The sequence below is a fragment of the Oncorhynchus mykiss genome, chromosome 14 (genome assembly GCF_057628025.1).
Source record: "Oncorhynchus mykiss isolate SJ-2025 chromosome 14, ASM5762802v1, whole genome shotgun sequence".
In the NCBI taxonomy this organism is placed as follows: Eukaryota; Metazoa; Chordata; class Actinopteri; order Salmoniformes; family Salmonidae; genus Oncorhynchus; species Oncorhynchus mykiss.
In genome coordinates this window covers 30240001-30265000 of record NC_143035.1, presented here as the reverse complement: position 1 = coordinate 30265000, position 25000 = coordinate 30240001, and the positions used below count along the sequence as shown (strand labels likewise).

The following is a 25000-nucleotide window of genomic DNA, read 5'->3' as shown; positions in this document are numbered from 1 at the left end:
TGTACCTGCTTCTCATCACCTGTACCTGCTTCTCATCTCCTGTACCTGCTTCTCATCACCTGTACCTGCTTCTCATCACCTGTACCTGCGTCTCATCACCTGTACCTGCTTCTCATCACCTGTACCTGCGTCTCATCACCTGTACCTGCTTCTCATCACCTGTACCTGCTTCTCATCACCTGTACCTGCTTCTCATCTCCTGTACCTGCTTCTCATCACCTGTACCTGCGTCTCATCACCTGTACCTGCTTCTCATCACCTGTACCTGCTTCTCATCACCTGTACCTGCTTCTCATCTCCTGTACCTGCTTCTCATCACCTGTACCTGCTTCTCATCACCTGTACCTGCTTCTCATCTCCTGTACCTGCTTCTCATCAGCTGTACCTGCTTCTCATCTCCTGTACCTGCTTCTCATCACCTGTACCTGCGTCTCATCACCTGTACCTGCGTCTCATCACCTGTACCTGCTTCTCATCACCTGTACCTGCTTCTCATCACCTGTACCTGCGTCTCATCTCCTGTACCTGCGTCTCATCACCTGTACCTGCTTCTCATCACCTGTACCTGCTTCTCATCACCTGTACCTGCTTCTCATCTCCTGTACCTGCTTCTCATCACCTGTACCTGCTTCTCATCACCTGTACCTGCTTCTCATCACCTGTACCTGCGTCTCATCTCCTCCTCGCTCCTTTTAGACAGAAGTTTCAAAAGAATAAAGACATTTCAAATGTCACATTATGTACATACAGTGTTTAAACAATGTACAAATGGTTAAAGTACAAAAGGGAAAATAAACAAACATAAATATAGGTTGTATTTACAATGGTGTTTGTTCTTCACTGGTTGCCCTTTTCTTGTGGCAACAGGTCACAAATCTTGCTGCTGTGATGGCACACTGGGAGTTCATCAAAATTGGGTTAGTTTTCAAATTCTTTGTGGATCTTTGTAATCTGAGGGAAATATGTATCTCTCTCTCTCTCTCTCTCTCTCTCTCTCGCTCTCTCACACACTCACACACACACAAACACAATTAGCTTTTTAAAATGATAAACCTGGATTAGCTAACACAACGTGCTATTGGAACACAGGAGTGATGGTTGCTGATAATGGGCCTCTGTTCACCTATGTAGATATTCCATTAACAATCAGCCGTTTCCAGCTGCAAAAGTTCTTTACAACACTAGCAGTGTCTACACTGTATTTATGATCAATTTAATGGCCAAAAATTGTCCTTTTTTAAAAAAAACAGGAAATGTGTAAGTGACCCCAAACTTTTGAACGGTAGTGTATGTTGAAGAGGGTGGGGCTGAAGCTGCATCCCCGTCTCTCCCCACGGCCCTGTGGGAAGCAAAGTGTGTTTTTTTGCCAATTTTAACAGCACACTTGTTGTTTGTGTACATGGATTTTATAATGTTATAATTTTTTACCCCCAACACCACTTTCCATCAATTTCTATAGCAGACCAAATTGAGTTGAAGGCTTTTTTGAAATCAACAAAGCTTGAGAAGACTTTGCCTTTGTTTTGGTTTGTTTGTTTGTCAATTAGGGTGTGCAGGGTGAATATGTGGTCTGTCATACGGTAATTTGGTAAAAAGCCAAATGACATTTTGCTCAGTACATTGTTTATGCTGAGGAAATGTTAGTCTGCTGTTAATGATAATGCAGAGGATTTTCACATTGGGGTTATTGGGGTCAAATGTGTCCCCACTTTTGTGGATTGGGGTGATCAATCCAAATATTGGGGAAGATGCCAGAGCTAAGCATGATGTTAAAAGAGTTTAAGTATAGCCAATTGGAATTTGTTGTCTGTATATTGTATCATATCATTGAGGATACCATCAACACCACAGGCCTTTTGGGGTTGGAGGGTTTGTATTTTGTCCTGTAGTTCAATGTAATTGGCCAATCCAGTGGGTTCTGGTCATCTTTAATAGTTGATTCTAAGATTTGTATTTGATAATGTATATATTTTTGCTGCATGTTCTTTGTTATAGAGCCAAAAAGATTGGAGAAGTGGTTTAACCACACATCTCCATTTTGGATAGATAATTCTTTGTGTGGTTGTTTGTTTAGTGTTCTCCAATTTTCCCAGAAGTGTTTAGAGTCTATGGATTCTTCAATTACATTGAGCTGATTTCAGACGTGCTGTTCCTTTTCCCATAGTATATTTCTGTATTGTTTTAGTGATTCACCACAGTGAACTGTCCCTTCCTCTATCAAGGATGAGTGCCAGCAAAGACAACCAGTTGGTTGACTTGGCAGGCCTTCTCTCTCTCTCTCTCTCTCTCTCTCTCTCTCTCTCTCTCTCTCTCTCTCTCTCTTGCTCTCTCTCTTTATTCCCTCCCTCTCTCCATCTATGCTCTCTCTCTCTCTCTCTCGTTCTCTCTCTCTTGCTTGTTCTCTCTCTCTCTCTTGTTCTCTCTCTCTCTCGTTATTCCCTCCCTCTCTCCATATATGCTCTCTCTCTCTCTCTCTCTCTCTCTCTCTCTCTCGTTCCTCTCTCTCTCCATCTATGCTATCTCTCTCTCTCTCTCGTTCTCTCTCTCTCTTTATTCCCTCCCTCTCTCCATATATGCTATCTCTCTCTCTCTCTCGTTCTCTCTCTCTCTCTCTCTCTCTCTCTCTCTCTCTCTCTCTCTCTTTATTCCCTCTCTCTCTCCATCTATGCTATCTCTCTCTCTCTCTTTATTCCCTCCCTCTCTCTCTCCATCTATGCTATCGCCTTCTCTCTCGTTCTCTCTCTCTCTCTTTAGTCCCTCCTTCCCTCTCTCCATCTATGCTATCTCTCTCACATTCTCTCTCTCTCTCTTTATTCCCTCCCTCCCTCTCTCCATCTATGCTATCTCTCTCTCTCTCGTTTTCTCTCTCTTTATTCCCCCCTCTCTCCATCTATGCTATCTCTCTCTTTCTCAATCTCTCTCGTTCTCTCTCTCTCTCTTTATTCCCTCCCTCTCTCCATCTATGCTATCTCTCTCTCGTTCTCTCTCGTTCTCTCTCTCTCTCTTTATTCCCTCCCTCTCTCCATCTATGCTATCTCTCTCTTTCTCAATCTCCCTCCCTTCCCCCCTCTCTTTCACAGTTAGGCCATTAGACCACATTACCTCCCTGGTTGGTCAATGTTTCCTGCCAGGGCCAGCTGTAGGCCATGGACTGGGAAACGAATCTCTTTGCTTGGTGGAAGACAGCATGTCAACAATTCCTGTTTCAGTGACTAAACACACACACACACACACACACACACACACACACACATGCTGGTGGGAGTGCCCTGTAGCTGAGAAGAATGTGTGTATCTAGTAGGTGTATCAATAACAAATCGTGTCTTGGTGTTTCACTGCTGTCCCCCTGGTTCAGGAACTCAATGTGTTTCACTGCTGAGTCCTCCTGGTTCAGGAACTCAATGTGTTTCACTGCTGTGTCCCCCTGGTTCAGGAACTCAATGTGTTTCACATGTTTGACCCAGTGGGTTCGAACCTGGCTCGTCTGACTGTTTCCTAAACAGCACCCTATTCCCTACGCAGGGCACTACTTTTGACCGTGGCCGTTTGGGACACAGTCCGAGTGTTTGGACATTGAAAATTTGTTTTGGGTCTACCCAGTTTCCTTTTGATTTTAACTGACCTTATCAACATAATCAACTTTCATCACTGGAACATGCAGTCTCCCACTGGAACGTAAAGCCTCCCACTAGAACATACAGCCTCCCACTGGAACATACAGCCTCCCACTAGAACATACAGCCTCCCACTGGAACATACAGCCTCCCACTGGAACATACAGCCTCACACTGGAACATACAGCCTCCCACTGGAACATACAGCCTCCCACTGGAACATACAGCCTCACACTGGAACATACAGCCTCCCACTGGAACATACAGCCTCCCACTGGAACATACAGCCTCACACTGGAACATACAGCCTCCCAATGGAACATACAGCCTCCCACTGGAACATACAGCCTCCCAATGGAACATACAGCCTCCCACTGGAACATACAGCCTCCCAATGGAACATACAGCCTCCCAATGGAACATACAGCCTCCCACTGGAACATACAGCCTCCCACTGGAACATACAGTCTCCCACTGGAACATACAGCCTCCCAATGGAACATACAGCCTCCCAATGGAACATACAGCCTCCCACTGGAACATACAGCCTCCCAATAGAACATACAGCCTCCCACTGGAACATACAGCCTCCCACTGGAACATACAGTCTCCCACTGGAACATACAGCCTCCCACTGGAACATACAGCCTCCCAATGGAACATACAGCCTCCCAATGGAACATACAGCCTCCCACTGGAACATACAGCCTCCCACTGGAACATACAGCCTCCCACTGGAACATACAGCCTCCCACTGCAACATACAGCCTCCCACTGGAACATACAGTCCTCCACTGGAACATACAGCCTCCCACTGGAACATACAGCCTCCCACTGGAACATACAGTCTCCCACTGGAACATACAGCCTCCCACTGGAACATACAGCCTCCCAATGGAACATACAGCCTCCCAATGGAACATACAGCCTCCCACTGGAACATACAGCCTCCCACTGGAACATACAGCCTCCCACTGGAACATACAGCCTCCCACTGGAACATACAGCCTCCCAATGGAACATACAGCCTCCCAATGGAACATACAGTATTAATGATTCACTGAACCACCGCTACTGCAGACAGAACTGATCAACTGTTATTCATTCAAAACCTGAGGTAGAAGACTGAATGCTGGCGTGTAGTTAACATGTTTGCTATGTGTGTGACTGAATGCTGGCGTGTAGTTAACATGTCTGATATGTAGAAGACTGAATGCTGGCGTGTAGTTAACATGTTTGCTATGTGTGTGACTGAATGCTGGCGTGTAGTTAACATATCATATACAGTAGGTAGAAGACTGAATGCTGGCGTGTAGTTAACATGTCTGATAGGTAGAAGACTGAATGCTGGCGTGTAGGTAACATGTCTGATAGGTAGAAGACTGAATGCTGGTGTGTAGTTAACATGTCTGATAGGTAGAAGACTGAATGCTGGCGTGTAGTTAACATGTCTGATAGGTAGAAGACTGAATGCTGGCATGTAGTTAACATGTCTGATAGGTAGAAGACTGAATGCTGGCGTGTAGTTAATATGTCTGCGACTGAATGCTGGCGTGTAGTTAATATGTCTGCTATGTTTGTGACTGAATGCTGGCGTGTAGTTAATATGTCTGCTATGTGTGTGACTGATTGCTGGCATGTAGTTAACATGTCTGATAGGTAGAAGACTGAATGCTGGCATGTAGTTAACATGTCTGATAGGTAGAAGACTGAATGCTGGCGTGTAGTTAATATGTCTGCGACTGAATGCTGGCATGTAGTTAATATGTCTGCTATGTTTGTGACTGAATGCTGGCATGTAGTTAACATGTCTGATAGGTAGAAGACTGAATGCTGGCGTGTAGTTAATATGTCTGCTATGTGTGTGACTGAATGCTGGCGTGTAGTTAACATGTCATATACAGTAGGTAGAAGACTGAATGCTGGCGTGTAGTTAACATGTCTGATAGGTAGAATACTGAATGCTGGTGTGTAGTTAATATGTCTGCTATGTGTGTGACTGAATGCTGGCGTGTAGTTAACATGTCTGCTATGTGTCTGTCCCCTAGTGAGTTTATTCTGAGTGCTAGACATCTCCCAGGATATGTCCCAAATGGTTCCCTATTTCCTTGGTGCACTCCTTTCTACCAGTACCAATAGGACTCAGAAGTAGTGCACTACTTTCTACCAGGACCAATAGGATTCAGAAGTAGTGCTCTACTTTCTACCAGTACCAATAGGACACAGAAGTAGTGCACTACTTTCTACCAGGACCAATAGGATTCAGAAGTAGTGCTCTACTTTCTATCAGGACCAATAGGACTCAGAAGTAGTGCTCTACTTTCTACCAGGACCAATAGGACTCAGAAGTAGTGCACTACTTTCTACCAGGACCAATAGGACTCAGAAGTAGTGCACTACTTTCTACCAGGATCAACCGGACTCAGAGGTAATGCACTATGTAAGGGACAGTGTGTCATTTTTATTTTGTTTATTTATTTGACCTTTATTTAACCAGACAAGTCAGTTAAGAACACATTCGTATTTATAATGACAGCCTAGGAACAGTGGGTTAACTGCCTTGTTCAGGGGCACAACGACAGATTTTTAACTTGTCAGCTCGGGGATTCGATCCAGCAACCTTTCAGTTACTAGTCCAACGCTCTAACCACTAGGCTACCTGCCTCCCCCCTCTAACCACTATTTGGGACGCAGAGAGAGTAATCACGATATAATCACTAATGTCAACCAGAGAGAACTGACCGGCCGTGTGTGTGTGTGTGAACAGTGTTGCTTCCTAACTTTCCTGATGTGGTCCTCCAATGGGCTTAACAACCCACTGTCAGACAACTATATCATACAGAGAACTGACAGAGAACAACTGGTCAGAGAGTGTGTGGGCATGTGTGTGTGGGGGGGCATGCGTCTGTGCATATATAATCTATCTTCTCTACCCATCCGGTTATCTTCCATCTTTATGAAACATGGAGATCCTCACACACTGTCTGAGTAGCTGGCACATGAAATCAATTCAGACACAGACACAGCCTATTATTATACTGTGTGTGAAGAGAGAGGAGACCATAGGAGAGGGAGAGAGGAGATCATAGGAGAGGGGAGAGAGGAGACCATAGGAGAGTGGAGAGAAGAGATCATAGGAGAGGGGAGGGAGGAGACCATAGGAGAGGGGAGAAAGGAGACCATAGGAGAGGGAGAGAGGAGACCATAGGAGAGGGAGAGAGGAGACCATGGGAGAGAGGGGAGAGATTAGACCATAGGAGAGGGAAGAGAGGAGACCATAGGAAAGGGGGAGAGTAGACCATAGGAGAGGGAGAGAGGAGACCATAGGAGAGGGGGAGAGAGGAGACCATAGGAGAGGGGAAAGAGGGGACCATGGGAGAGAGGGGAGAGATTAGACCATAGGAGAGGGAAGAGAGGAGACCATGGGAGAGAGGGGAGAGATTAGACCATAGGAGAGGGAAGAGAGGAGACCATAGGAGAGGGAGAGAGGAGACCATAAGAGAGGGGGAGAGAGTAGACCATGGGGGAGAGGGGAGAGATTAGACCATAGGAGAGGGAGAGAGGAGACCATAGGAGAGGGAGAGAGGAGACCATAGGAGAGGGAGAGAGGAGTCCATAGGAGAGGGAGAGAGGAGACCATAGGAGAGGGAGAGAGGAGTCCATAGGAGAGGGAGAGAGGAGTCCATAGGAGAGGGAGAGAGGAGTCCATAGGAGAGGGAGAGAGGAGTCCATAGGAGAGGGAGAGAGGAGACCATAGGAGAGGGAGAGAGGAGACCATAGGAGAGGGGGTGGAATGTCTTGGCCTAGACCACTCTTTCTCACAGACATTGAATGGACATCTGGTTTCCCCTACACAGATGAGACAGAGCAGAGAGAAGGATGAGGTAGATTACGAGAGAGAGAGAGAGAGAGAGAGAGAGAGAGAGAGAGAGAGAGAGAGAGTTGTACAATGAGCTCATGGTTAGTCCAGGTCACTGTGTCTGTAGGTTCACAGACAGACCTGCTCTCAGGAGCATACACCTGCATGCAGAGCTGTAGGTTTATTTCCGTTGTGTTCTGAAAACAGGGAGCGGTCTAGTCCCATGTGAATAATATACTCCTGAAAGCTGACTGGGCTTTCAAATCACATCACGTTGTATTGGTCACATACACATATTTAGCAGAAGTTAATGCGGGTATATTGAAATGCTTGTGTTCACCATGATGGTATGTTTCTACGTACTGGACATACGGAAGGGTTTTCCTGCATTTCCCCTATCCCTTAGAGAGACAGAGATCCCTTAGAGAGACAGAGATCCCTTAGAGAGACAGAGATCCCTTAGAGAGACAGAGATCCCTTAGAGAGACAGAGATCCCTTACAGAGACAGAGATCCCTTACAGAGACAGAGATCCCTTAGAGAGACAGAGATCCCTTAGAGAGACAGAGATACCTTACAGAGACAGAGATCCCTTACAGAGACAGAGATCCCTTAGAGAGACAGAGATCCCTTAGAGAGACAGAAATCCCTTAGAGAGACAGAGATCCCTTAGAGAGACAGGGATCCCTTAGAGAGACAGAGATCCCTTAGAGAGACAGAGATCCCTTACAGAGACAGATATCCCTTAGAGAGACAGAGATCCCTTAGAGAGACAGAGATCCCTTAGAGAGACAGAGATCCCTTAGAGAGACAGAGATCCCTTAGAGAGACAGATATCCCTTACAGAGACAGAGATCCCTTAGAGAGACAGAGATCCCTTAGAGAGACAGATATCCCTTAGAGAGACAGGGATCCCTTAGAGAGACAGAGATCCCTTAGAGAGACAGAGATCCCTTAGAGAGACAGAGATCCCTTAGAGAGACAGAGATCCCTTAGAGAGACAGAGATCCCTTAGAGAGACAGAGATCCCTTAGAGAGACAGATATCCCTTAGAGAGACAGGGATCCCTTAGAGAGACAGAGATCCCTTAGAGAGACAGAGATCCCTTAGAGAGACAGAGATCCCTTAGAGAGACAGAGATCCCTTACAGAGACAGAGATCCCTTAGAGAGACAGAGATCCCTTAGAGAGACAGAGATCCCTTAGAGAGACAGAGATCCCTTAGAGAGACAGAGATCCCTTACAGAGACAGAGATCCCTTACAGAGACAGAGATCCCTTACAGAGACAGAGATCCCTTACAGAGACAGAGATCCCTTAGAGAGACAGATATCCCTTAGAGAGACAGAGATCCCTTAGAGAGACAGAGATCCCTTAGAGAGACAGAGATCCCTTAGAGAGACAGAGATCCCTTACAGAGACAGAGATCCCTTAGAGAGACAGAGATCCCTTACAGAGACAGAGATCCCTTACAGAGACAGAGATCCCTTACAGAGACAGAGATCCCTTAGAGAGACAGAGATCCCTTAGAGAGACAGAGATCCCTTACAGAGACAGAGATCCCTTAGAGAGACAGAGATCCCTTACAGAGACAGAGATCCCTTACAGAGACAGAGATCCCTTACAGAGACAGAGATCCCTTAGAGAGACAGAGATCCCTTAGAGAGACAGAGATCCCTTAGAGAGACAGAGATCCCTTAGAGAGACAGGGATCCATTAGAGAGTCAGAGATCCATTAGAGAGACAGAGATCCATTAGAGAGACAGAGATCCCTTACAGAGACAGAGATCCATTAGAGAGACAGAGATCCCTTACAGAGACAGAGATCCCTTAGAGAGACACAGAGGCAGGAAGGGAGGGGGGCAGAGATGGACCAGAGAGAGACAGAGGCATAAAGGGAGGGGGGCAGAGATGGATCAGAGAGAGGCACAGAGGTTGTTTACGCTGGGTCGATTGACCTCTGTCCTCTCCATCCCTGACCTTTAACCTCTGGTCTCTAACCTCTGACCTCTTCCTTAGCGATGGAGGTCCTGGTGACGGAGCTCAACGTTCTGCTGAAGCTGCTGGACCATGAGACTCTGAGCTCTCCAACTGAGGAGAAGAAGACCTCTGTTAGGAACCTTCTGAAACATCTACAGCCCACAGGTAGGAGACTAGAGACAGACAGCTACAGCCCATAGGGAAGGATACTACAGACAGACAGCTACAGCCCACAGGTAGGAGCCTACAGACAAACAGCTACAGCCCACAGGTAGGAGACTACAGACAAACAGCTACGGCCCACAGGTAGGAGACTACAGACAGACAGCTACAGCCCACAGGTAGGAGACTATAGACGGGCAGCTACAGTCCACGGGTAGGAGACGACAGACAGACAGCTACAGCCCACAGGTAGGAGACTACAGACAAACAGCTACAGCCCACAGGTAGGAGACTACAGACAAACAGCTACGGCCCACAGGTAGGAGACTACAGACAGACAGCTACAGCCCACAGGTAGGAGACTATAGACGGGCAGCTACAGTCCACGGGTAGGAGACGACAGACAGACAGCTACAGCCCACAGGTAGGAGACTACAGACAGACAGCTACTGCCGACAGATAGGAAACTACAGACAGGCAGACAGCTACAGCACACAGGTAGGAAACTACAGACAGGCAGACAGACAGACAGCTACGGCCCACAGGTAGAAGACAGACACACAGTCAACAGATACAGATGAAGTGACCCAGGTCTGGGACAGACAGGTATAGACAGGTAGGAACAGACAGACAGATACAGATGAAGTGACCCAGGTCTGGGACAGACAGGTATAGACAGGTAGGAACAGACAGACAGATACAGATGAAGTGACCCAGGTCTGGGACAGACAGGTACAGACAGGTAGGAACAGACACACAGTCAACAGATACAGATGAAGTGACTCAGGTCTGGGACAGACAGGTACAGACAGGTAGGAACAGACAGACAGTCAACAGATACAGATGAAGTGACCCAGGTCTGGGACAGACAGCTATAGACAGGTAAGAAAAGACAGGCAGATACAGATGAAGTGACCCAGGTCTGGGACAGACAGGTAGGAACAGACAGACAGATACAGATGAAGTGACCCAGGTCTGGGACAGACAGGTATAGACAGGTAGGAACAGACACACAGTCAACAGATACAGATGGAGTGAACCAGGTCTGGGACAGACAGGTATAGACAGGTAGGAACAGACAGACAGATACAGATGAAGTGACCCAGGTCTGGGACAGACAGGTACAGACAGGTAGGAACAGACAGACTGATACAGATGAAGTGACTCAGGTCTGGTACAGACAGGTAGGAACAGACACACAGTCAACAGATACAGATGAAGTGACCCAGGTCTGGGACAGACAGGTATAGACAGGTAGGAACAGACAGACAGATACAGATGAAGTGACCCAGGTCTGGGACAGACAGGTACAGACAGGTAGGAACAGACAGACAGATACAGATGAAGTGACTCAGGTCTGGGACAGACAGCTATAGACAGGTAGGAAAAGACAGGCAGATACAGATGAAGTGACCCAGGTCTGGGACAGACAGGTAGGAACAGACAGACAGATACAGATGAAGTGACCCAGGTCTGGGACAGACAGGTATAGACAGGTAGGAAAAGACAGGCAGATACAGATGAAGTGACCCAGGTCTGGGACAGACAGGTAGGAACAGACAGACAGATACAGATGAAGTGACCCAGGTCTTGGACAGACAGGTATAGACAGGTAGGAACAGACACACAGTCAACAGATACAGATGGAGTGACCCAGGTCTGGGACAGACAGGTATAGATAGGTAGGAACAGACAAACAGATACAGATGAAGTGACCCAGGTCTGGGACAGACAGGTATAGACAGGTAGGACCAGACAGACAGATACAGATGAAGTGACTCAGGTCTGGGAGAGACAGGTATAGACAGGTAGGAACAGACACACAGTCAACAGATACAGATGAAGTGACTCAGGTCTGGGACAGACAGGTATAGACAGGTAGGAACAGACAGACAGATACAGATGAAGTGACCCAGGTCTGGGACAGACAGGTACAGACAGTTAGGAACAGACAGACAGATAGAGATGAAGTGACCCAGGTCTGGGACAGACAGGTACAGACAGGTAGGAACAGACAGACAGATACAGTAAAGTGACCCAGGTCTGGGACAGACAGGTAGGAACAGACAGACAGATACAGATGAAGTGACCCAGGTCTGGGACAGACAGGTACAGACAGGTAGGAACAGACAGACAGATACAGATGAAGTGACTCAGGTCTGGGACAGACAGGTATAGACAGGTAGGAACAGACAGACAGTCAACAGATACAGATGAAGTGACCCAGGTCTGGGACAGACAGGTAGGAACAGACACACAGTTACAGATGAAGTGACCCAGGTCTGGGACAGACAGGTATAGACAGGTAGGAACAGACACACAGTCAACAGATACAGATGGAGTGAACCAGGTCTGGGACAGACAGGTATAGACAGGTAGGAACAGACAGACAGATACAGATGAAGTGACCCAGGTCTGGGACAGACAGGTACAGACAGGTAGGAACAGACAGACTGATACAGATGAAGTGACTCAGGTCTGGTACAGACAGGTAGGAACAGACACACAGTCAACAGATACAGATGAAGTGACCCAGGTCTGGGACAGACAGGTATAGACAGGTAGGAACAGACAGACAGATACAGATGAAGTGACCCAGGTCTGGGACAGACAGGTACAGACAGGTAGGAACAGACAGACAGATACAGATGAAGTGACTCAGGTCTGGGACAGACAGGTACATACAGGTAGGAACAGACAGACAGTCAACAGATACAGATGAAGTGACCCAGGTGTGGGACAGACAGCTATAGACAGGAAGGAACAGACAGACTGATACAGATGAAGTGACTCAGGTCTGGTACAGACAGGTAGGAACAGACACACAGTCAACAGATACAGATGAAGTGACCCAGGTCTGGGACAGACAGGTATAGACAGGTAGGAACAGACACTCAGTCAACAGATACAGATGAAGTGACCCAGGTCTGGAACAGACAGGTATAGATAGGTAGGAACAGACAGACAGATACGGATGAAGTGACCCAGGTCTGGGACAGACAGGTATAGACAGGTAGGACCAGACAGACAGATACAGATGAAGTGACTCAGGTCTGGGACAGACAGGTATAGACAGGTAGGAACAGACTTACAGTCAACAGATACAGATGAAGTGACTCAGGTCTGGGACAGACAGGTATAGACAGGTAGGAAGAGACAGGCAGATACAGATGAAGTGACCCAGGTCTGGGACAGACAGGTATAGACAGGTAGGAACAGACAGACAGATACAGATGAAGTGACCCAGGTCTGGGACAGACAGGTAGGAAGAGACAGGCAGATACAGATGAAGTGACCCAGGTCTGGGACAGACAGGTATAGACGGGTAGGAACAGACACACAGTTAACAGATACAGATGAAGTGACTCAGGTCTGGTACAGACAGGTATAGTCAGGTAGGAACAGACAGACAGATACAGATGAAGTGACCCAGGTCTGGGACAGACAGGTACAGACAGTTAGGAACAGACAGACAGATAGAGATGAAGTGACCCAGGTCTGGGACAGACAGGTACAGACAGGTAGGAACAGACAGACAGATACAGTAAAGTGACCCAGGTCTGGGACAGACAGGTAGGAACAGACAGACAGTCAACAGATACAGATGAAGTGACTCAGGTCTGGGACAGACAGGTATAGACAGGTAGGAACAGACACACAGTCAACAGATACAGATGAAGTGACTCAGGTCTGGGACAGACAGGTATAGACAGGTAGGAACAGACAGACAGTCAACAGATACAGATGAAGTGACCCAGGTCTGGGATAGACAGGTACAGACAGGTAGGAACAGACAGACAGTCAACAGATACAGATGAAGTGACCCAGGTCTGGGACAGACAGGTAGGACCAGACAGTCAGATACAGATGAAGTGACCCAGGTCTGGGACAGACAGGTATAGACAGGTAGGACCAGACAGACAGATACAGATGAAGTGACCCAGGTCTGGGACAGACAGGTATAGACAGGTAGGAACAGACAGACAGATACAGATGAAGTGACCCAGGTCTGGGACAGACAGGTATAGACAGGTAGGAACAGACAGACAGTCAACAGATACAGATGAAGTGACTCAGGTCTGGGACAGACAGGTATAGACAGGTAGGAACAGACAGACAGATACAGATGAAGTGACCCAGGTCTGGGACAGACAGGTACAGACAGGTAGGACCAGACAGACAGATACAGATGAAGTGACCCAGGTCTGGGACAGACAGGTATAGACAGGTAGGAACAGACAGACAGTCAACAGATACAGATGAAGTGACTCAGGTCTGGGACAGACAGGTATAGACAGTTAGGAACAGACAGACAGATACAGATGAAGTGACCCAGGTCTGGGACAGACAGGTACAGACAGGTAGGAACAGACAGACAGTCAACAGATACATCACAGATCTAACAACATGAGCTGGTCATAAAATTGTGTTTAATTGTTTAATTTTCATTCCCCCAGCGACAGGACCAGACTTCTTGTACATGAACCAATCAATCTACCGGCACGGCACCAGCTTTGTGGAATCCCTCTTCGAGACCTTTGGTGAGTTTGGTTCTTGGAGCGATTCTAACTTTATTTGAACATGCAGGGCATTAAAGATTTTCCTGCAGTTTTGCCTTGTCCATAGACTACTTTCAGGTTGAGCAGCCACCTTACTTCAAGTTGTAAATTCCCAAACTTTCTCTTTAACTGTCTTCTACCTCTCTGTCCAGACTGTGACATGGGGGAGCTGAAAGACATGACAAAGGACCAGAAGCAGGACACACACACTGACACACACAGACATGACACAACAGCCTTAAAACAGGTGAGCTACACACAACACACATGTTACCGTTCCTGTGTGTTCATGTTTTTCTGTGTGTCTATGAAACAGAGGTGACAGAGAGGTGTGGCAGTAAGAGGAGATGACAGAGAGGTGTGGCAGTAAGAGTAGATGACAGAGAGGTATGACAGTAAGAAGAGATGACAGAGAGGTGTGGCAGTAAGAGGAGATGACAGAGAGGTATGACAGTAAGAAGAGACGACAGAGAGGTGTGGCAGTAATAGGAGATGCCAGAGAGGTATGGCAGTAAGAGGAGATGACAGAGGGGTGTGGCAGTAAGAGGAGATGACAGAGAGGTATGACAGAGAGGTATTGCAGTAAGAGTAGATGACAGAGAGGTATGACAGTAAGAGGAGATGACAGAGAGGTATGACAGTAAGAGGAGATGACAGAGAGGTATAGCAGTAAGATGAGTTGACAGAGAGGTGTGGCAGTAAGAGGAGATGACAGAGAGGTGTTGCAGTAAGAGGAGATGACAGAGAGGTGTGGCAGTAATAGGAAATGACAGAGAGGTATGACAGAGAGGTATTGCAGTAAGAGTAGATGACAGAGAGGTGTGACAGTAAGAGGAGATGACAGAGAGGTGTGGCAGTAAGAGGAGATGACAGAGAGGTATGACAGTAAGAAGAGATGACAGAGAGGTGTGGCAGTAATAGGAGATGCCAGAGAGGTATGGCAGTAAGAGGAGATGACAGAGGGGTGTGGCAGTAAGAGGAGATGACAGAGAGGTATGACAGAGAGGTATTGCAGTAAGAGTAGATGACAGAGAGGTATGACAGTAAGAGGAGATGACAGAGAGGTATAGCAGTAAGATGAGTTGACAGAGAGGTGTGGCAGTAAGAGGAGATGACAGAGAGGTGTTGCAGTAAGAGGAGATGACAGAGAGGTGTGGCAGTAAGAAGAGATGACAGAGAGGTGTGGCAGTAAGAGGAGATGACAAGAGGTGTTGCAGTAAGAGGAGATGACAGAGAGGTGTGGCAGTAAGAAGAGATGACAGAGAGGTGTGGCAGTAAGAGGAGATGACAGAGAGGTGTTGCAGTAAGAGGAGATGACAGAGAGGTGTTGCAGTAAGAGGAGATGACAGAGAGGTGTGGCAGTAAGAGGAGATGACAGAGAGGTGTGGCAGTAAGAGGAGATGACAGAGAGGTGTGGCAGTAAGAGGAGATGACAGAGAGGTGTGGCAGTAAGAGGAGATGACAGAGAGGTGTTGCAGTAAGAGGAGATGACAGAGAGGTGTTGCAGTAAGAGGAGATGACAGAGAGGTGTGGCAGTAAGAAAGATGTGACAACAGGACAGTCAATACAGATGGTTACAACCCATATTTATGTTTATTTATTTTCCATTTTGTACTTTAACATTTGCACATTGTTACAACAGTGTATACATACATAATGTGACATTTGTAATGTCTTTATTGTTTTGAAACTTCTGTATGTGTAATGTTTACTGTTCATTTTGATTGTATATTTCACTTTCGTATATGATCTACTTCACTTGCTTTGACATTGTTAACACATGTATCCCATGCCAATAAAGCCCCTTGAATTGAATTGGTTCTGGACTCTCTCTCTCTCTCTCTCTCTCTCTCTCTCTCTCTCTTGCTCTCGCTCTTGCTCTCGCTGCAGGGCACTTATAACAAGACTGTCCCTCAAGCTGTCAGTCACTATCAGCACATCAGTCTCCTCTGAGACCTGCTACAGCTCCCCACTGAACTATTACCAGTTAGAGAGATAGAGACACAAAGAGAGAGATACAGACAAAGACATTGATGGGCAGAGGATTTTCTGTGCACACATGCTTGTCTCTGTTGATCTATCTTCGGGAGTTAGATGATCCCCCACACTGCTCTCTGTCTACTGCTAGATGAACCCCCCTAGTATCAGATGATCCCACTCAAGAACCATAGTGTTAGATGATCCTCCATAGTGTTAGGTGATCCTCCATGGTGTTAGATGATCCTCCATGGTGTTAGATGATCTCTATAGTGTTAGATGATCCTCCATGGTGTTAGATGATCCTCCATAGTGTTAGATGATCCTCCATGGTGTTAGATGATCCCCATAGTGTTAGATGATCCCCATAGTGTTAGATGATCCTCCATGGTGTTAGATGATCCTCCATGGTGTTAGATGATCCTCCATGGTGTTAGATGATCCTCCATGGTGTTAGATTATCCTCCATGGTGTTAGATGATCCTCCATGGTGTTAGATGATCCTCCATGGTGTTAGATGATCCTCCATGGTGCTAGATGATCCTCCATAGTGCTAGATGATCCTCCATAGTGTTAGATGATCCCCTCATAGTGCTCTCAGAGCTCATCCGTCAAGCTGGTGTGGAGCGTCTCCTGTCTAGTCCCATTCTACACATATTTACCAACTGACCTAGCTTTTGCACAATGTTTGTGTGGTGTGTGTATGTATGTGTGTGCGTGCGTGCGAGGGATTAATCTATATATAAATATATATATATATGGTTACATGTTGATGTGTGATATGTAATTTATGTGCAGTATCTGTGTTTACCTATCCTATAGAGCAGTCCAGACTCCTCTCCCCCCCGCTCATCAGAGACCCCTCCTCCCTTGCCCACCACCCCCCATCCTGAGGCTTACTATGAAGAGGCAGTACCTCTCAGCCCTGGCAAGCAGCCAGAGTACATCACCACACGTGGGAGCTCCAGCCCTCCTAACTCCATAGAGGATGGTTACTATGAGGATGCAGACAACAACTCTCCTTCTACCTGCATCAACGGACGACAACGCAAAAACTCCTGTGAGTCAAACGTTGTAGAAGACATATCCTACAGTACCACAACAAGACCAGGTACATAGCTTCTGGTCTGTGTGGTTACAACTCTTTTTTCAGGGTGACATTGACGTTCTGTTCTTCGTCAGAAACATGTGCAGACGTACAGAATGTGTGTGTGTGTGTGTGTGTGTATCTTTTCTACAATCAAGAGTGAACTTCTGAGCTATAATTCACACAAAAAAAGAGAGAAACGTGTTAACATTTTACTCCTAAAGATATTTTGAAGAAGTTTCATCCCTTAACACAGACAACAACTCAGTCTAACTGTAGCTTCTTCTGATTGTCTCAGTCTAACTGTAGTTCCTTCTGATTGGTCTCAGTATAGCTGTAGTTTATTGGTCTCAGTCTAACTGTAGCTTCTTCTGATTGTCTCAGTCTAACTGTAGTTCCTTCTGATTGGTCTCAGTCTAGCTGTAGTTTATTGGTCTCAGTCTAACTGTAGTTTCTTCTGATTGGTCTCAGTCTAGCTGTAGTTTATTGGTCTCAGTCTAACTGTAGTTTATTCTGATTGGTCTCAGTCTAACTGTAGTTCATTCTTGTCCTGTGTGTGCTCCCTCTCCGGCCTCTAGGTCACCAGGCTGCTCGTTTATGGTGCACACTTCTCACCAGACACTCACCTGGACTCCATCACCTCCTTGTTTACCTGCCCCTTATATGTCACTCCCTTTGGTTTCTTCCCCAGTCGTCATTGTTTCTGTGTCAGTTCTGTGCGTTGTTTGTGTTTCTTATTTTTGTATGATGTTATTTTTATTTATTAAAACACTCACTCCCTGAACTTGCTTCCCGACTCTCAGCGCACATTGTAACAGAATGATGACTAAACAAAAGGAAGTATCAGGGAGTGTTTCTTTTTTTTTGGGGGGGGGGTGATGTCGGGTCCGGGTGTTGGAGCAGAGCTACCTGGGAGGCCTCAGCCGGTTTGTAGGCTCCCGGGTTCCTGCCTTAGCATAGGTGACCGGTCCGCGCCTGATCACCGGGATCGTCATATTGGTTGGCGTCCTGTGGCGTCCGTTGGGGAGGGGGTACTGTCAAGTGTGCTCCCTCTCCGGCCTCTAGGTCATTTGTTTTGTCACCAGCATTTGCGCGTAATGACACTCACCTGGACTCTTCTTCCCCAGTCGTCATTGTTTCTGCTTCTGTTCTGCGCATTGTTCGTGTTTCTTATTTTTGTATTAAGTTGTATTTATTTATTAAATCACTCACTCCCTGAACTTTCTTCCTGACTCTCAGCGCACATCGTTACAATTCTGATTGGTCTCAGTCTAACTGTAGTTTACTCTGATTGGCCTCAGTCTAACTGTAGTTTACTCTGATTGGTCTCAGTCTAACTGTAGTTTACTCTGATTGGTCTCAGTCTAACTGTAGTTTACTCTGATTGGCCTCAGTCTAACTGTAGTTTACTCTGATTGGTCTCAGTCTAACTGTAGTTTACTCTGATTGGTCTCAGTCTAACTGTAGTTTACTCTGATTGGTCTCACTCTAACTGTAGTTTACTCTGATTGGACTCAGTCTAACTGTAGTTTATTGGTCTCAGTTTAACTGTAGTTTACTCTGATTGGTCTCAGTCTAACTAGTTTACTCTGATTGGTCTCAGTCTAACTGTAGTTTACTCTGATTGGTCTCACTCTAACTGTAGTTTACTCTGATTGGACTCAGTCTAACTGTAGTTTATTGGTCTCAGTTTAACTGTAGTTTACTCTGATTGGTCTCACTCTAACTGTAGTTTACTCTGATTGGACTCAGTCTAACTGTAGTTTATTGGTCTCAGTTTAACTGTAGTTTATTCTGATTGGTCTCACTCTAACTGTAGTTTACTCTGATTGGACTCAGTCTAACTGTAGTTTACTCTGATTGGTCTCACTCTAACTGTAGTTTACTCTGATTGGTCTCACTCTAACTGTAGTTTACTCTGATTGGACTCAGTCTAACTGTAGTTTATTGGTCTCAGTTTAACTGTAGTTTATTCTGATTAGGCTCAGTCTAACAGGCTGACTACACCGCTCACGTCGTGTGCGCGAGCGTTGCAAAATACATTAAGAAATCTATATTATTCAATCATTGCACCCATACTGCTTGCGCGCGCCAACGAGCATCTGCATTGCCAAGGGCTAAAATAGAAGTCTGTTCTAGTTGTTACGCACATCGCACTGCATGTCCTGCCTCTCCCATCTCCTCATTGGTTTATGGATGCAGGTACCCACGTGACACCTCCTCATTAGTTATACCCACGTGGATGACTGAAAGACGAACGAGGTCAGTGGCGGTAATGCACCTAATTTATGAAAGTTGCCAATCGCATTATAAAGTCCAGAGAAGAAAAGGCCTGGAAGGAGGAGAGATGATTAGAAACGATTTGGTTGACCGTTTTATATGTGGATTAATTGTCGGAGTAGAGGACCTTGTGCATTTCAGGTAAAATAACAACTCAATGTTCATATCCCATGACAAATTAGCTAGCAACAGCAAGCTATCTGAATTGGACAAATTAACTAGCAAGTGCAAGCTAGCTAGCTAAATTGCCATACATGTTTAATGCTTTTCGACCTGTCTCCAAATTAATGTAATTGGTTCAAAGTTTGTTTTGATATATTAACCTGCGTGTCGTGATCACGTTTGGTGTGGGGGGACAAAATAAATGTATGCACAATGGCACACGCGCGCAACCAGTTTGGGTTCTGTGTAACTGTAGTTTCTTTGTCTCAGTCTAACTGTAGTTTAATCTGTAGTTTCTTCTGATTGGTCTCAGTCCAACTGTAGTTTATTGGTCTCAGTCTAACTGTAGTTTCTTCTGATTGGTCTCACTCTAACTGTAGTGTTGGTCTCAGTCTAACTGTAGTGTTGGTCTCAGTCTAACTGTAGTTTATTGGTCTCAGTCCAACTGTAGTTTCTTGGTCTCAGTCTAACTGTAGTTTCTTCTGATTGGTCTCACTCTAACTGTAGTGTTGGTCTCAGTCTAACTGTAGTGTTGGTCTCAGTCTAACTGTAGTTTATTGGTCTCAGTCCAACTGTAGTTTCTTGGTCTCAGTCTAACTGTAGTTTCTTCTGATTGGTCTCACTCTAACTGTAGTGTTGGTCTCAGTCTAACTGTAGTGTTGGTCTCAGTCTAACTGTAGTGTATTGGTCTCAGTCTAACTGTAGTTTATTGGTCTCAGTCTAACTGAAGTTTCTTCTGATTGGTCTCAGTCTAACTGTAGTGTTGGTCTCAGTCCAACTGTAGTTTCTTGGTCTCAGTCTAACTGTAGTTTAATCTGATTGGTCTCAGTCCAACTGTAGTTTCTTGGTCTCAGTCTAACTGTAGTTTCTTCTGATTGGTCTCACTCTAACTGTAGTGTTGGTCTCAGTCTAACTGTAGTTTATTGGTCTCAGTCTAACTGTAGTTTATTGGTCTCAGTCTAACTGTAGTTTCTTCTGATTGGTCTCAGTCCAACTGTAGTTTCTTGGTCTCAGTCTAACTGTAGTTTCTTCTGATTGGTCTCACTCTAACTGTAGTTTCTTGGTCTCAGTCTAACTGAAGTTTCTTCTGATTGGTCTCAGTCTAACTGTAGTTTATTGGTCTCAGTCTAACTGTAGTTTCTTCTGATTGGTCTCAGTCTAACTGAAGTTTCTTCTGATTGGTCTCAGTCTAACTGTAGTGTTGGTCTCAGTCTAACTGTAGTTAATCTGATTGGTCTCAGTCTAACTGTAGTTTATTGGTCTCAGTCAAACTGTAGTTTCTTCTGATCGGGCTCAGTCCAACTGTAGTTTATTGGTCTCAGTCTAACTGAAGATTCTTCTGATTGGGCTCAGTCCAACTGTAGTTTATTGGTCTCAGTCTAACTGAAGGTTCATCTGATTGGTCTCAGTCTAACTGTAGTTTATTGGTCTCAGTCTAACTGAAGTTTCTTCTGATTGGTCTCAGTCTAACTGTAGTTTATTGGTCTCAGTCTAACTGTAGTTTCTTCTGATTTGGTCTCAGTCTAACTGAGGATTCTTCTGATTGGTCTCAGTCTAACTGTAGTTTATTGGTCTCAGTCTAACTGAAGTTTCTTCTGATTGGTCTCAGTCTAACTGTAGTTTATTGGTCTCAGTCTAACTGTAGTTTCTTCTGATTTGGTCTCAGTCTAACTGAGGATTCTTCTGATTGGTCTCAGTCTAACTGTAGTTTATTGGTCTCAGTCAAACTGTTCCAACAGTGCAGTAATATTTAACAAGTATTCTAACAGTTCCCCAACAACTACCTAATACACACTCATCTAAAGGGATGGAATAATAATATATCCATGTAAATATATGGTTGAGCGATGGCCGAACGGCATAGGCAAGATGCAATGGATAGTATAAGATGAAGTAGATACATATGAGATGAGTAATGTATGATAGGTAAACATTATTAAGGTGGCATTGTTTAAAGTGACTAGAGAGTCTCTATGCAGGCGGCAGCCTCTGAGTTAGTGATTGCTGTTTAGCAGTCTGATGGCCTTGAGATGGAAGCTGTTTTTCAGTCTCTCGGTCCCTGCTTTGATGCACCTGTACTGACCTCGACATTCTGGATGGTAGCGGGGTGAACAGGCCGTGGCTCAGGTGGTTCTTGTCCTTGATGATCTTTTTGGCCTTCCTGTGACATCGGGAGCTGTAGGTGTCCTGGAAGGCAGGAAGTTTGCCCCCGGTGATGTGTTGTGCAGACCACACCACCCTCTGGAGAGCCTTGCTGTTGAGGGCATCCGACAGGATGCTCTCAATTGTGCATCTGTAAAAGTTTGTCAGGGTTTTAGGTGACAAGCCAACTACTAACTGTAGTTTCTTGGTATTGCTCCCCCCAGACAATGACTCTGATGCTCTGAGTAGTTCCTATGAGTCGTATGAGGAAGATGAAGAGGAAAGGGGAGCAGGGCCAAGGTCCAGGCTGACCCACCAGTGGCCTAGTGATGAGAGCTCCATGCTCCCTGCCAGGGACTGTAGGATCTGTGCCTTCCTGCTGCGAAAGAAACGCTTCGGACAGTGGGCTAAGCAACTGACTGTCATACGGGACAACAGGCTACAGGTACACACAAGCACACGCACACACGCACGCACGCACACACACACACACACACCTACCATAACCCCTGTGTTCTCTCCTCCAGTGCTATAAGAGCTCTAAGGACATGTCCCCATATTTTGACCTGCCCTTGCTCCAGTGCACTGTGGTCTACGCCCCTAAAGACGGACGCAGGAAGAGACATGAGCTGAGGTTCACTCCACCCAGTGGAGAGGCTCTGGTCTTGGCTGTGCAGAGCAGGGAGCAGGCACACAGGTGGCTCAGGGTGAGGACAAAACACACACAACACACAAATGCATGCACCTTTAGGCAACCTGCTAAATGACTACAGTCCCGTAGCACTCACGTTCGTATCCATGAAGTGCTTTGAAAGGTTGGTAATGGCTCAACCAAACAGATCCACAGATGATGCAATCTCTACTGCCCTTTCCCACCTGGACAAAAGGATCACTTATGTGAGAATGCTATTCATTGACTACAGCTTAGCGTTCAACACCATAGTACCCTCAAAGCTCATCACTAAGCTAAGGATCCTGGGACTAAACACCTCCCTCTAAAACTGGATCCTGGACTTCCTGTGGGCCGCCCCCAGGTGGTGAGGGTAGGTAGCAACACATCTGCCATGTTGATCCTCAACACTGGAGCTCCCCAAGGGTGCGTGCTCAGTCCCCTCCTGTACTCCCAGTTCACCCACGACTGCATGGCCAGGCACGACTCCAACACCATCATGAAGTTTGCAGACGACACAACAGTGGTAGGCCTGATCACAGACAACGACGAGACAGCCTATAGGGAGGAGGTCAGAAACCTGGCCGGGTGGTGCCAGAATAACAACCTATCCCTCAATGTAACCAAGACAAAGGAGATGATCGTGGACTACAAGAAAAAGAGGACCGAGCACGCCCCCATTCTCATCGACGGGGCTGTAGTGGAGCAGGTTGAGAGCTTCAAGTTCCTTGGTGTCCACATCAACAACAAACTAGAGTGGTCCAAACACACCAAGACAGTTGTGAAGAGGGCACGACAAAGCCTATTCCCCCCCAGGAAACTAAAAAGATTTGTCATGGGTACCGAGATCCTCAAAAGTTTCTACAGCTGCAACATCGAGAGCATCACTGCCTGGTACGGCAATTGCTCGGCCTCCGACCGCAAGGCACTACAGAGGCTAATGCATACGGCCCAGCACATCACTGGGGCTAAGCTGCCTGCCATCCAGGATCTCTACACCTTCTGGTGTCAGAGGAAAGCCCTAAAAATTGTCAAAGACCCCAGGCACCCCAGTCATAGACTGTTCTCTCTACTACCGCATGGCAAGCGGTACCAGAGTGCCAAGTATAGGACAAAAAGGCTTCTCAACAGTTTTTACCCCCAAACCATAAGACTCCTGAACAGCCAATTAAATGGCTACCCGGACTATTTGCATTGTGTGACCCCCAAACCCCTATTTTTTTTGCTGCTCTCTGTTTATCACATATGCATAGTGACTTTAACTATACATTCATGTACATACTACCTCAATTGGGCTGACCAACCAGTGCTCCCCCACATTGGCTAACCGGGCTATCTGCATTGTGTCCCACCACCCGCCAACCCCTCTTTTTACGCTTCTGCTATTCTCTGTTCATCATATATGCGTAGTCACTTTAACCATATCTACATACTACCTCAATCAGCCTGACTAACTGGTGTCTGTATGTAGCCTCGCTACTTTTATAGCCTCGCTACTGTATACAGCCTGTGTTTTTACTGTTGTTTTATTTCTTTATCTGCCTATTGTTCACCTAATACCTTTCTTGCGCTATTGGTTAGAGCCTGTAAGTAAGCATTTCACTGTAACCTGTTGTATTTGGCGCACGTGACAAATCAATTTTGATTTGATTTGACCTATGCAAACACACATTCTGTCACACACATACTTTCCCTTCCTTATCTCTGTGTGTGTGTGTGTGTGTGTGTGTGTGTGTGTGTGTGTGTGTGTGTGTGTGTGTGTGTGTGTGTGTGTGTGTGTGTGTGTGTGTGTGTGTGTGTGTGTGTGTGTGTGTGTGTGTGTGTGTGTGTGTGTGTGTGTTCTCAGGTGGTCCATAAAGTTAGTCAGGGAAAAGGACCAGAAGAGCCCACTTCTCCCATGATGCCCAGAAAGACTGAGCTGGACAAGGTGTGTGTGTGTTGTACACTAGAGTCAGTGTGTGTTGTACACTAGAGCCAGTGTGTTGTACACTAGTCAGTGTGTACTATACACACTAGAGTCAGTGAGGGGTTACAATAGAGTCAGTGTGTGTAAAACTAGTCAGTGAGAGGTTATATTAGAGTCAGTGTGTGTTAAACCCAATAGAACCCATAGCCTAAACACAGAACAGCAGAATAATAACAGAACAACAGAATAACAACAGAATAACAAAAGAAGAACAGACCAAAATAATATTTTAGAAAAACAGAACAACAGAATAACTCGGAACACAGAAATATAAAAGAACAACAGAATAACAAAAGAACAACAGAACAACAACAGAACAACAGAATAACAACAGAACAACAGAATAACTCGGAACACAGAAATATAAAAGAACAACAGAATAACAACAGAACAACAGAATAACAACAGAACAACAGAATAACAACAGAACAACAGAATAACAACAGAACATAATAACAGAATAATAACAGAACATAATAACAGAATTATAACATAACAAAATAATAATAACAGAACAGAATTACCGAATAATCACAGAACAACAT

At 45.9% G+C, this 25000-nt stretch overlaps 1 protein-coding gene across 2 annotated transcripts in view; it reads left to right on the top strand.

The window, feature by feature from the left end:
• Positions 1–25000, top strand: part of LOC110487776 (actin filament-associated protein 1-like 1) — a 73385-nt gene that overhangs the window by 27527 nt on the left and 20858 nt on the right. For both annotated transcript variants that reach the window (XM_036943285.2, XM_036943284.2), the window contains exons 2-8: positions 9490–9615; positions 14070–14153; positions 14324–14418; positions 16971–17208; positions 22044–22264; positions 22347–22526; positions 24336–24416. In XM_036943285.2, the coding sequence (XP_036799180.2) occupies positions 9490–9615; positions 14070–14153; positions 14324–14418; positions 16971–17208; positions 22044–22264; positions 22347–22526; positions 24336–24416 (1025 nt within the window). The remainder of the gene's footprint in view (positions 1–9489; positions 9616–14069; positions 14154–14323; positions 14419–16970; positions 17209–22043; positions 22265–22346; positions 22527–24335; positions 24417–25000) is intronic.